This window comes from Phaethon lepturus, unplaced genomic scaffold (assembly GCF_000687285.1).
Source record: "Phaethon lepturus isolate BGI_N335 unplaced genomic scaffold, ASM68728v1 scaffold37560, whole genome shotgun sequence".
In the NCBI taxonomy this organism is placed as follows: Eukaryota; Metazoa; Chordata; class Aves; order Phaethontiformes; family Phaethontidae; genus Phaethon; species Phaethon lepturus.
Window position 1 is genome coordinate 21045 of NW_010513273.1, and position 13408 is coordinate 34452.

The following is a 13408-nucleotide window of genomic DNA, read 5'->3' on the forward strand; positions in this document are numbered from 1 at the left end:
GAATTGTCTCTCAAGCATAATTTTAAAACACTTGAGCAAAGAAGCAAAGTAGTGATTTACAAATCCCTGAACATGGAGAGTTTTGCAGATTTTGGCCCGAGGGCTCAGCTCTGGCTGCACCGTCTGAAGAGTCGGGGAACAGGAGGGCAAGGACAGCTCTGGGCTCTGGTGGGTAGCGATGCCAAGGATCAGAGAAGCCTTTGCTTCGTTTGAGTTGCAGCTTGTTGTTAACTGGCTCTTCAGATACCTCAGCTGAACTTCGGCCGTTCAGAGCTATGAAGAGGCTGATATATGTGCAGGCCCATGGAGATACCGCAATGCTCGCCTAGATCTGTTCAATTCTCTGCAGCTTGCATTAAATCAGGTCAGAAATGTGCACGTGTAAGATGCAGAAAGAATGGTCTTTGCCAACTAAATGCCTGGCTGGTTCTCTGTTGACAAATCTTGAAAAGCCACAGTTAGCTGAGCCCGGCCCGCTGAGACTGGGCTGTATCTGCTCACTGTTGGCGGATGTAACATGTGGTGGAGAAGAGTTATTTGCTTAATAGCTTATTTGAGCCTGGAAGGCTATAGCCAAGAGAGGAGTTTGGTTATGGGCTGTTCATTAATAGCTCTTGTATGTCTGTTCAGTGCTGATCATTTATTTTGCACTGAATATTTGGTGCGTTGATGAAAACGTGATGGCTCCTGCATTTCTGAAGTAGTTAAAATTTCACGAGTCACTCGCTGGAGACTGACTGGTTGAACACATTCAGTGTGTAAGCAAGCAGCTATGAGGTTAGCAAAATGCTGAGACTTCTTACTGTGTCACAGAGCTCATGCCACTGCCAGATCTCCAGGCGAGCAGTGGGAGCAAAGTCTAGTAAGTAGGGCTCAAATGGTAATCATTATATTCATTCTTAATTTTATTGTGATAATGAATATTCATCATGATTAATTCTCTGATCTACGTGGTATAGGGCTTTATTTCAGAGATTTAGCTTTGACAAAGTTGATCACAAGGGATGTCCATGAGGTGCTAGTCTATGAGAAGCTGTTCAGTGGAAGGCTATCATGCCCTATTAAAATCCGCAGTTTTTTCAGATTAGTTTCTAGAGAAACTCATCAAATCAGTATTTACTCAACCCTACTAAAAATCTATTAGAAGTGTTAGAACAATTAGGTTTATTCGTGGAAGCGTGGTGATCAGCCTGGAAGGTTTGCATTGAGTCATCATTCCTACAGCATTTTCTGATTTGGTTACATCAGTGGAAATGTATGAAGAGCTGTTCAAGTGAGTGGGGAAAAAAAAAAAAAGCAGGTGCAGGATCTGGATGGCGCTTACGGCACTTATATTGTACCTTTATGGGAAGTTGTTAGTGTTCTTAACACTGCAACTCTGAACGGTTTGATAGTTTTTGCTTTGAATGGTAGACCAAGATACATCATACCTGATAGCCCTATTAACCACTTCTAATGTTTGAAAAAGCAAGATAATCATATGCTTTTGAAGGATTTGCATTTTCTGTGGAGAAACTTACTGGAGTTTCACTTGAGTAGATGAAGTTTAGGTATGGTTTTTATCTGGGCCTGACACTGCTCTGTAACAGGGAACAAAGTCCAGCCTCTGGCATCTGACACAGGGATTTTGGGCTGCAAAACTTGAAGAACTGGTTGCAAAATTTAAAAAAAAAAAAAAGTATAGACTTTCTGCAGTCCGTTCAAAATACTTGAGTGGCTTTGGTTTTACAGGGTTTCAAATGAATAACTTTCTGTTTTAGCTGTTTCCTACAAGAAGTCTTTCTCAGTTTTGTCTTAAATAGCTTTGAATTCTTCCTAACCCCATCACCCCCAGAAATCTTTATTCTTGGCTTCGTCTTCAGGAAAACATAGGAAGTTACTCAAGAAATAGCAGTAACCAAGAAACTGGAGAGCAGACATTTTACCAGGTTTCTGCAGCTTGAGAAGTTCCTGCGTATCGCCGTGCACTGCCCGTTTCTGTTTTGCAGTTGTCGCGGCTCAGCTGGCGCACCATAACTCGGCAAGCTACGGGAGCTTGTGCCGGGACACTGCTCAGACATGACACTACCCTTTAGAAAGGTTTGCTTTCCAAATGGGAAATGCAGTCAAAATGCTCTGACGTCAAATATTAAAAAAGCACGAGTGGGTGCCAAGCACATTTCCATGTTAATGCTGATGCCAATAAAGTCACGCAGTGGTAAGCTCACTACAAATATACCACCCTTAGATGTCACAACAGTCACAGAGTCCATAAGAAAAGTAGGACACAGGAAAGCAGAGGGCATAAAACTTTCTGGTACGATTAAACTGTAAGATTCAGGGGCTGTCGAACCCTAAGGGGGAATCCTGCCTCTGAGAGCTGTTAGCCCGGTCAAGAAAAAATATATATAACAAACATGATCCCAAAGATCTTTCATGTGCCTAGGTGACCCTTATTAAATGGGCTTTAAATGATTTTTATAGTAGGAATAAAGCAACGAAAAAGGTCTCTGGGTTTTACTGAGAAGGGAAATTTTCATAATAGTTAAACATTCCCTCTAAGAGTTAGGATCAGCTCTTAATGTTTTAATACCTTTATGAAGATTTTTGCAAAATGGCTGCAATCACATTATATAAATATTTAGAGGAGTGCCTGGTGCCATTATTTCCATGGTTTGGGAAGCCTTTGCACTTTAGCAGTTCATTTTATGGATTGAGATCTGTTTGAGATAATAGTATAAGCTTTGCGTACATTTTGCATAGCAAATAAAAGCTCCAGATACAAGTCCTTGAGTTTAAAGCTTCTGCCTGAAACCTTTATTGATAGAAATCTGTGAATAGTATCATCAAGAAGTAGCTGTTAGCTGGAAGCATAAGGACTAGTGGTCCTTTTGTTTAATTAGTGTATGCTTAGCGTGGTTGTTGGTGTTGCAGTGTTATTTTCATGGCCAATCCCTTCTCCTCCCTTTATGCCTGCTATAGAGCTTTGAACACTGCGATATGAGACCTCACCACGATGTCTGGCCCACCAGAAAGTTGCTCCCTCCTCTTGCTTGTGTGTAACACAGCTGGGGCTGTCCTCTCTTGATTTCTGAAGGCTACATTCAGTGCCAGGCCACTCTGCCTTTAAAAGCCCAGCAACTTTGATGCCTATCATCTCACCCGTGCAGTGAGGCAGCTTCTGCCATCACTTTGCACGGAAGGTCTCGTCTCACTTTTTTGAGTGGCTACGACCTCTGGTGTCCTACGAAGTCTACTGAGCCCAGGTATTTGCGCACACAAATAATAAGATGATAACTTGAGATGTAATGAATCAAAGGAAAGGGAGTAACAGAGGAGAAACTGAGAAGTCAGCTTCCCAGGGTGGCTGTTAGACAGGGGCATCGGTTCTTTCAAGAGATTAATAATGTTCCTGTCGGTTTTTCATCCACAAGTCTCTTTCCATGGCTCCTGTAACTGTGCTTATGGAAGATCTGCAGCTTTTACCTGTATAGAGTAAGGTAAAATAGGATTTTTAATCTGAGGTCACATTCTGATGTGCGAGCAGGGAGTTTTTTCCCCTCTCTATATGTAAATTCTCAACAACAGGATGATGCCTGTAATAGGAAACCCTCTGGAGAGAAGCTGCCTGAACAGGAGCAAGCATCCAACGCTCCCCCGTCTTACGGTGGGATCTGTGCATCTGAACTCCCCCGAGCAACATGAGCTTCTTCCTAACGAAATGCGGGATAATTGCCCTCTGAGCCTTTCACGTGACAAGGGCTTGAAAGGCAATGAAGAGGAGAACAACCTGCACATTTCCTCCGGTGCTTGTTGTTATGAATGCATCTAAAGCCCTGCCTGACATGTAACGTCGGCTGTAATGTCTGCTTGTAATTCTCTGGCACTCTCTTCCTAGAGTGGCATCAAACTGTTGAAATGTCGCCTTTGCTCCCAGGAGGCCAAGCCCTGGCAGAAGAGGTTGCAGGAGAACTGCAAGCTTGGCTTAGGCTCATTTCTGCTATTCAGCATAAATCAGTCCTAAGCGTAAGACTGCCTTTAATATAGGGATCCTGTAGCCTGGCTTCACAAATACATTAAGTCCTTCTCTTAAGCACTAATAATACTTAATAAAAGTTTTATGAGCAGTGTACATTTTAGAGTAAATTTTCATATACGTTTTCATTTTAAAAAGAATATCAAGGAGCAAATGTATTCATGCCAGAACAAAGTAATTTAGTAAAGTCACAAAAACGGCACAGGCCCCCTCTGAAATAGTAAGAGAGTGTTGATTAGGCAAAGGGACCAATGGGGATAGGATTCAAAAACTTAATTCACCATGAAGGACTCGAAAGGGAAGAAATTCCCACGTGCTAGCTAAGCATATTCCTCTGCCTGGAGGGGTGAAAAAGAGCCTGGCTTCATAATGCTGCCCTGTATAGCCTTCTGGAGCTGTACATCTGGACTGCTCTATGTAGGCACTGACCTGGAGGAGGTACCTTTTCCTTCAGAGGCTCTTAGAGAATTCCTTAGGACTAGCATCAGCATGTGTCTGTACGGGTGGGAGCACCCGTGGGCATCGGGGGGCAAATGGAGTTGCCATCAGAACCAAGTCCTCAGGTGGGATTCACTTGCTGAAGCGTTGACATCTCGCGCAATTCCAGAGCGCCCAGGGCAGCCCACCTTTCCAGCCGCTCCTCCCGGAGGGTGACCCACCGCAGCCCGGTGCGGGTGTGCAGGCTACCCATGGCATCTAAAAAGGCACCAGGTGCCTTCACTGAGCAACCAAATCACTGCCCTCTCGACAATCAAAAAAAGGGTCTTTTTGTTTTCAGTCTACTGTTTTCAGCGCTCTGTAGTAGCTGCTTTATTATGCTTAAAATGTTGTCCTGCTGTGCTCCTCCCTGCAGTTTTCTGTGCCCATCTGTTGTCTCTCTGGGACAAGGAACAGTTGGAAACTACATACAAATTGTGTTCAGATTCACTGAATAGTTCCCGGAGGGACACAGAGGGGAAGGGAACCTCTTTTACCTCCTGCCTTGTAAGCCAGGGCTTGTTACAGAATGGGTTGCTTCGATGTTTGGGCAAAATGCAACACGCCAGTCTTTTACCTCTAGCAGATGCAAGGCAGCAACATGAACCTCTCCCCTAACCATCGGGCTGCCGAGTCGCCTGTGGTGAGCGTCCCTCTTGTTGGAGCCGCAGGAGCCAGATTGTCCGAGGGCGAATGATGCTGGTCTGGTGGGCAGGGCTGTGGGGGAGACGGGCAGGGGAGCTCCAGGCTGACTTTGCGAAGACGTGTAATAATTCATACACTTTTACTTGTTTGGGGGCAAAAGAAGGTATTTTTTCTTTTGACTAATAGGGCATGTTGAGTGGAATGGTTCAGGGACTGTTGTCTTTTTTGTCTTTATAGGAACATGCAAAGGACTTTCTGTGGTATAAATTACTTGCTTGTCGGGCAGGTGGGGGCTTGTACTGGACAGTTTTGCTAACAGGCGAATCCAACTTGCACTTTGTTGGCAGGGAGCCAGCAGGGCTCAGAGATTGGAAAATATTGCAGAATTTTGCATCTCATCACTGTTGTGTTTTAAAGTAATCATAGATTTGGAGAAATGGACCTGGAAGGGGCTTCCAAAATGTGGGTGTCAGTGTCCCAGTGAACACTGAGGTTGTCTACAAACGGATCAGGACAGCTGTTTGCCTCATGTGTCCTCAAAAGCTAACGGAAAACGGAGATTTCACACCAGGCAATTTGTTCTACTGCTTAACTAGCCTTACAGTCAGAAAATTTTCCCTCGCATCTAACCTAAAGCTCCTGTGCTGCAATTTCAGCACATAAGGTCCTGTCATATTCCCTGCAGATGTGATGATCGCTTTATTACTTCAGTCTTTGCAGCAGTTCTTTAGGTACCTGGGAGTGTTGTCATTACCTGTGGCGTGTTTTAAAGTAATCATAGATTTGGAGAAATGGACCTGGAAGGGGCTTCCAAAATGTGGGTGTCAGTGTCCCAGTGAACACTGAGGTTGTCTACAAACGGATCAGGACAGCTGTTTGCCTCATGTGTCCTCAAAAGCTAACGGAAAACGGAGATTTCACACCAGGCAATTTGTTCTACTGCTTAACTAGCCTTACAGTCAGAACATTTTCCCTCGCATCTAACCTAAAGCTCCTGTGCTGCAATTTCAGCACATAAGGTCCTGTCATATTCCCTGCAGATGTGATGATCGCTTTATTACTTCAGTCTTTGCAGGTACCTGGGAGTGTTGTCATTACCTGTGGCCCCAACCATTCCCTCAAAACTAAACACTCCTGGTTCATTCTGGCCACCCCCGCTGTTTTCCAGAGCTCCTGACTGTTCTTGCTTCTCAGATGTGAATTTTAGTTGATCCCCATCCTTCCCAAAGAGTGGTATTCAGGTGTGGAATTGGAGACACCGTTCCATCTGAGTCATTGCGAAGATGGCGTATCTGCTGAAGGTACAGATACCCATTTAGTTTAATCCATTTTCAGAGGAGAAGTCATCATGATGTAAGGAGCTTTTAAAAAAATAGAAAAAAAAAGGACAGGTCACAAGAAGAAAGGTATTTAATAGAAACCACCACTCTGTGCTGAACAAATAAATAACTTCTCAATGCTTTTCTATTCATATAGTTTCTTTCCACTTGAACTTCTTAGATTGTAGAATCATTGTTTAATTTTTAGATGTGTATTTCAAGTACCCTTATGAACAGGAACTATTTCAAAATATGATGGCAGTTAAAAAAATTATTATTATTGCTGTCTAAAGTAAGGGGTCATTATCAGATTGCTTGGGTGGGTGTGCACTTATGTTGAAGAGGAGACCATCTGGCTAATGGAGAATGTCAAACCCTTCATTTTGACACTCTGTTTCCACAGAGATATAAATAATAGCATTGATAAAGGTGTGAACCCTCTCATTTTGACAGGGAGATGCTCACTTGATGCCTTTGTCTCTTGCAGGAATCTTCTTTATGTCTATCCTCAGAGCCTTAACTTTGCCAACCGCCAAGGATCTGCCAGGAACATCACTGTAAAAGTCCAATTCATGTACGGAGAGGACCCCAGCAATGCTATGCCGGTGAGGGCAGCACTGTGTGCTCTGTGTGAATGCTGCGTGCCGATAAGGCAGAGTACACTTTGCAGTCGTAAAATCTCCATGTTAAAAAAACCTCATTAAAACACATTTCAAAATAACAAGCTCAGAGGAATGTAAAACTACAATATTTCAGAACAAAGAGTACGTATGTATACAGTTTGCAAAGTAACAGTGTAGTAGCTAGTATTTTAACCTGAGATGTTTGCAGTGGACCCCCTTGTGTTTAGAATAGCATCTTTGCTTCCATGCCAAAAAAAATTAAAGGTGATAGTTATACTTGTGTTCAGGGCCAGAAGTGATCAGCACTTGGTGAACATCTGCGTAGGGGTGGTTACATTCATCAGTTCTTCAGCCATACGTGTGTGCATGTGGAACTGAGATTATTAAAATTGTGAACTCTTCAGTGACTAAGTAAAGCGTTGCTTATAAGTGAAGGGGCATGTAACAAGCAGATGTATCTGTACACAGCTGCACAGACTCAGGGATCTCTGTGGGATTATGGAACAAATTCTTGGCACAGTTTTACAGGAGGGGGTGTCTGGTTTTTTTCTTCTTTTTTTCAGGTCATCTTTGGCAAATCTAGCTGTCCTGAATTTTCCAAAGAAGCATACACAGCTGTCGTATATCACAACAGGTAAAACACACAACAGCTTGTGAAAGGACATGGCCCTAAATGGGTAGTTATGATTCCACCCAAAGGAAATTTTACCAGTGTCAAAGTGGAGTAACTAGTAACTCACCAGTGACTGTCTTGCTGTTAATTATTTAACGATGACTATCTGCATAGCACTCACAGCAACTGCAGTGTCAGTTGAGACTATCCTTAGAGTTTTGCGATGACTGGGAGCCAGAGCCTTTGTTTGCTCTGGTACAGATCAGCACAGTGTCAGGGGCTGTGATCCTGAGCACGTAGCCCAGCTCAGCAGGTGCTGTAAGTACAAGCTTCAAGTTAGTAGTCACAAGGATTTACGTCATAAGCTCATGTTAGCATGTGCTTCGTTGTTTCGCTGGAGCCTTTTAGACTTCAGCTGCAGATTGGAAGTATTTCGTTTTGAAAATAATTTCATTGCAGCTGGGGTCAGGAGTGCTGAATCTGGCCTTAATATGTCGATAGTCTTTGTAGGTGTACCGGGGAGAGGTGTACAGGGGAGAGGTGTACTGGGGAGAGGATCGTGTCCTGCAGGTTGGGGGTTGTGGCAGTCTCCGTCCCGGGGGAAGCGTTCACTGCTCGCGGGGAGCAACGCGGTTCAGAGTGCCTGTGTGAGGTGGGGGCTGCTGCTTTCATTTTTTGTGGACTGTAAATGCATACTCGAAGTTTTTCCAGTCCTTGGTGGTCCGAAAGTGAAGCTTCAATCCTCTGGGATAGTCCGTATGCTTCCTTCCCTCCGGACACTTTAACTTAAAGGATTCGGTCTCAAGCATAAACTAGTAAAGCACACTGTTTGTGTTGATGACTCAGCTGAGGGTCTCGTCTCTGCACAGATCGCCTGATTTTCATGAGGAAATCAAGATTAAGCTTCCAGCCACTTTAACCGATCACCACCACCTGCTTTTTACTTTTTACCACGTCAGTTGCCAACAAAAACAAAACACTCCCCTGGAGACTCCAGTTGGATACACCGTGAGTTTTTCAGTCTTTATGTTTTTCAGCACAGGATATATTCATAATGCATTTGTTTGCAACTCATTTAGCATCACTGTCAACTCATACGCCGTTGCAGAATTTGAGAATTTGACAGTCAAGCCTGCAACGTCCAAGAAAACCTTAAAAAGTGTGTGATTTTGTTTTTTCTTTTGTTAATTCTGTCTCCTTAAAGTGGATACCGATGCTTCAAAATGGACGGCTAAAGACTGGCCAGTTCTGCCTACCTGTTTCATTGGAAAAACCACCACAGGCTTATTCAGTGCTTTCTCCAGAGGTGAGTTGTTCTTCGTGCTGAAAATCAGCAGGAGAATACTCCGGAAAAAGGGAAAGAATGTATATGTACATATATGCCTGTGTGTGCATGTGTATTTTTAGCTCTTAGGTTATTTATTTCTTAAATACTGTTAAGTTTAGACAGGTGTGTGGGCACGTGTGTGATACCTGACAACAAAATGAAAAGAAACGGCAACTGTAATTAGATGCGCCTTAGCTCTGCTTTCTGTCACATCCTCACTCATCTTTCTGTTAACCTGCAGGTTCCACTCCCCGGAATGAAGTGGGTGGATAACCACAAAGGGGTTTTCAATGTAGAAGTTGTTGCTGTATCATCCCTCCATACTCAGGTAAATGTTAAGGGCAGTCATTGGAATAAAGAGTTTGATAGTCTTTTGACAGTTGAAATGCTGTTGAAGTTGATCCTGTGAAGAGTGTAGTAATTACTTGTAGTGAAATTACGATCTCATTTTCAGTTCTGAGCCAGCAGACCTGTTATTCCACATTCTGCTGTGAGTATACTTGAGAAGTTCTGCTTAAAAATACGAGCAGTTTGGCCTTTATTCACAGGGGTGAATGGCCAACAGTGTTTTCAGACCTCAGACTGTTGTGTTTAATACAACAGGTCTAGCATACAGTTCAGGCATATGATGTTCTTGTCTTTCCTTTTCCCAACTCCACATGTTTTTCATCTGTCTTTCTTTGATCTGAAAAGAAAGATGACAATCATTTTGACTAGTTATTTCAACCTCTGTTTTATTAATTCCCAGTATGTGATTTTGATGGTTTTTGTGTATTTTATTTGTGCTGTAAATAGTACCATGGTTTTAGTGCATTTCTGTCTGTTTTTCTAAGAATACACAATCTGTGGATCCTCTAGTTTTGCCATGACAACTTCTGAACATTGTCTGATATCAGTTGAATTAGATGTATGGGCAGAGCTCTCCAAGATGTTGAGTTTCTGCTAGTTTTGTGAGATTAAATGCTCAGATAGAAGAATGAGGGAGAGACTCCGTCCATGAGGTACAAATCCATTAAAGGTGGAGTTACTTTTGGAGCTTCTTGCTGATTATTGGGTTTTCTGCTTGTGTGTAGGACCCTTATCTTGACAAGTTCTTTGCACTTGTCCATGCTCTGGATGAGCACATGTTCCCTGTGCGAATAGGAGACATGAGAATTATGGAAAACAACTTGGAAAATGAACTGAAGAGCAGCATTTCAGCTTTAAATTCCTCTCAACTGGAGCCGGTAGTGCGATTTCTTCATCTCCTGCTTGACAAACTGATTCTTCTGGTAGTAAGACCTCCTGTCATTGCAGGCCAAATAGGTATTCCATTTAAATTTTATAGAGAATTACATAGCTGAAAGTTTGACACTTCCAATTTTATCATATTTATGTAGAAATAAAAGAAGTCCTATTTTTATGCTTTATTTTAGTGCCACTAATATACCATGTATCTTCAAAATAAAACATGCTGGCATCCAGATCAGTGGTGTTATACACAAGAGCAATATTTAATACAAAGGTTTTCACAAATGACTAGTAATTTGGTGTCCAAGTTGAGACACGAGAAAGGGATCTGACTTTCATAAGTTGGATGCTCAGCATTTTCTTAGCAATGGAGCCTGCTAAGGTGTCTCCATACTACTGTTCAGAAACTAAGAACTTCAACCTTACTAGTCACCTTGGAAAATCTTGAAGTAGAAAAGATAAGAAGATACAGAGGCTATATGTTCCTGTAGCGATTGCGGATCTGGTACTGTCAGTGTGAATAATCCCTCCTTTTGCTCCCTGTTATGGGCTATGCTCTAGCAGTACAAAAAATCTCAGGTAGAAGTCAGGATTAGATCCTTAGTCTTTAAAATAGCACTTGGGATTTTTCATAGGAAACTTGAGTTTGGACATGATGGAATATAGGTAACTAAGACTGCCTTAAAAATAGCAATCATTCATTTTAGAAAGGTTATCTTTTTGGGGATGAATTTTGCTTGAATTCTTATTTTATATTTAAAAGCTCTTTCACTCTTTAAGTGTTCTGTGTTGGTTTACTTTGTCTGTATGGAGCATTGAGGATGTTAGTATATAGTTTTTAAAAAAATAAGATTTACAGTCTTCAGCTGCAGCCTTCTTCGTGCCTGATTTGTTTAGAATACCTGCCTGGGTCCGTGTGTATATTTTTGCGCTCATTATTAGAACAGATTTTTTTCCAAAAGAAAATGAAATTTTCTTTTTGATACAGTTTATATTTTGGCTATGGCTTGAATGAAGGAAATAATTAACTGTGAAAAGTATGATAAATATCCAAAGGATATTATCCATCAATTACACAAGGACTTGATCTTGTTACCATTGCGGTTGATGACCAAAGTTGGTCTGGTTCCAGAAATCAGACCTAAATTATTAAATTTGCTATTAATAAAAGTGGAAGCTTATCACTGCAACACCTGTCTTCCTGTCAAGCTGTTTATTAGACCTGGTTCAAATACCACATTCAGTTTTTCATGAGAAATGCTTGCTATACTCTTAACAAGCTTCACCATTTGTCTCTCAGAAGGTTGATGAAATGCACATTTAGGATTTGCTCATGGGTACTGCTGCAGTCTAAAACAAACTCCTCACTTACTACTTTCAGTTAACCTGGGCCAAGCATCTTTCGAAGCGATGGCATCAATCATAAACAGACTTCACAAGAGCTTGGATGGAAACCAAGACCAGCATGGCAGAAACAGCCTTCTTGCTTCCTATATTTATTATGTTTTTCGCCTACCAAATACTTACCCCAACTCACCATCGCCAGGTAGCTCTTTTTTCATTTTATTTCAAGGCACAGTTTGTTAAAAGCAAGCAGGAATTGCTTGTTGGCAGGTGCTCTTGAGCTCCAACTGCATGGCTGGTTCCCTGCCAAGCCATTATTAACTTTCTCTATGATTCAGTGTAGCCATTTACAAGAAGAGTTTAATTACAGTTAGCTATGTCAGAGATTTAACTATTTGATGATCTTAAATAACAGCATCACTGCTGAAAGACCATGAGGTTAAATTATGGCAAAATACTGGATTTTGTGTTCTGTTTCCTGTGGCCAGTTAGACACATGTGGTATACTCTTGGCCTGTCATGTTTCCCAGTCTCCTTCACTAGTACTTTTATACTTTTATCCAGTTCCAGCAAAAGTTGCAACACTGGCAAAGGAGTGTGAAATCCTTGAACGCACATGTCTGGTTGCAGGAGGGAAACAAATTAATTCCACCCCTGCTAAGAACAACGGATATATCTGCATGGGGGAAGAGGTGGTGTGAATGACAGCCGCAGAAAACTAGGCTTTGGAAGGACTGTTGTGCACAGCACTTACTTCTTGCATGGAGTGGAAAATCTCTTGAGAGGTGTTGGGAAGGTTGTGTACTTAAAATTGTGCCCAGCCTTTCAGTGGTTTTCAGGTCTGAGGACTGGAAAATATCCCTTTAGCTAAAGGCATACCTTAACGCTGGCTGCTTAAATCCACAGGGAGCTTCCTGCTTCCCAGAGATCGGTGGATAAAATATCGTTTTAATCCCATCCCTTTCTGCCTCCTGCTTGCCTTGAAGAACCAGGCAGGGGAAGGCACAGGGAAGATTTCCTCACAGGCCAGACCTACTGGTTATCCAAAGGGTTTGCTGCATCAGGCTGGTGTAAAGCAGCATGGGATCAAGGCTCTGATCGATGGTCTAACGGGATGTTCTTTCATACACCACCGTAGGTCCCGGTGGCTTAGGGGGATCGGTGCATTATGCCACCATGGCTCGATCTGCTGTCCGACCGGCAAGCCTCAACTTGAACCGCAAAAACAACAGCAACCCAGATATATCTGGGACCCCCACCTCACCGGATGATGAAGTTCGCTCAATCATTGGCAGTAAGGTACGCATGCACTTCTGAGGGTCTTACAGGAACTTCAGCATCTTTTATTTAATCTTTAAAGAAATAACAGGAAAGTTTTTGTGATTTTTTTTCCTATGAAAAGATATCCTTACTAATGGCCCCTTCTTAGACTTTTTCTGGCAGTTGCTGATAACACTACTGAAACTCTTCTCCTTAAAAGTAGATGCTGATCTCTGACATGTTGGAGACCATCCTGGCAGTGTTACTTCCACAAGTGTGGTGGCTAGGGCAAGAGTCCTTCTGGACTTGTCTCCCCAAGACTAGTAGGACATGAAAGGTTTTACTACTCACTTTTCACATGGCCAGCAGCCGTATCCTCTGACCAGCTCTGCTATGTCCTCCCAAACCTTGCATCCCTTACCTTGCCAGCCTATGATCCCACTCTTACCTCCCAAACCAAAACTCTCTCTTCTCCTCTGTGTTAAGCACTAACTGCTGCTCAGGTGCTTTCTGTACTGCTTATGTCCAGAGCAGGTCTCTCGCACACAGCAGGAA

General features: G+C 42.6%; 1 protein-coding gene across 1 annotated transcript in view; it reads left to right on the top strand.

Moving 5' to 3' along the window:
- DOCK7 (dedicator of cytokinesis 7) overlaps positions 1 to 13408 on the top strand; it is a gene marked incomplete at its 5' end in the record, with an annotated part of 72950 nt that overhangs the window by 19913 nt on the left and 39629 nt on the right. The window contains 8 exons of the mRNA XM_010289687.1: positions 6944 to 7061; positions 7643 to 7713; positions 8562 to 8700; positions 8897 to 8998; positions 9261 to 9347; positions 10093 to 10324; positions 11631 to 11795; positions 12732 to 12892. Coding sequence (XP_010287989.1) covers positions 6944 to 7061; positions 7643 to 7713; positions 8562 to 8700; positions 8897 to 8998; positions 9261 to 9347; positions 10093 to 10324; positions 11631 to 11795; positions 12732 to 12892 — 1075 coding nt within the window. The remainder of the gene's footprint in view (positions 1 to 6943; positions 7062 to 7642; positions 7714 to 8561; positions 8701 to 8896; positions 8999 to 9260; positions 9348 to 10092; positions 10325 to 11630; positions 11796 to 12731; positions 12893 to 13408) is intronic.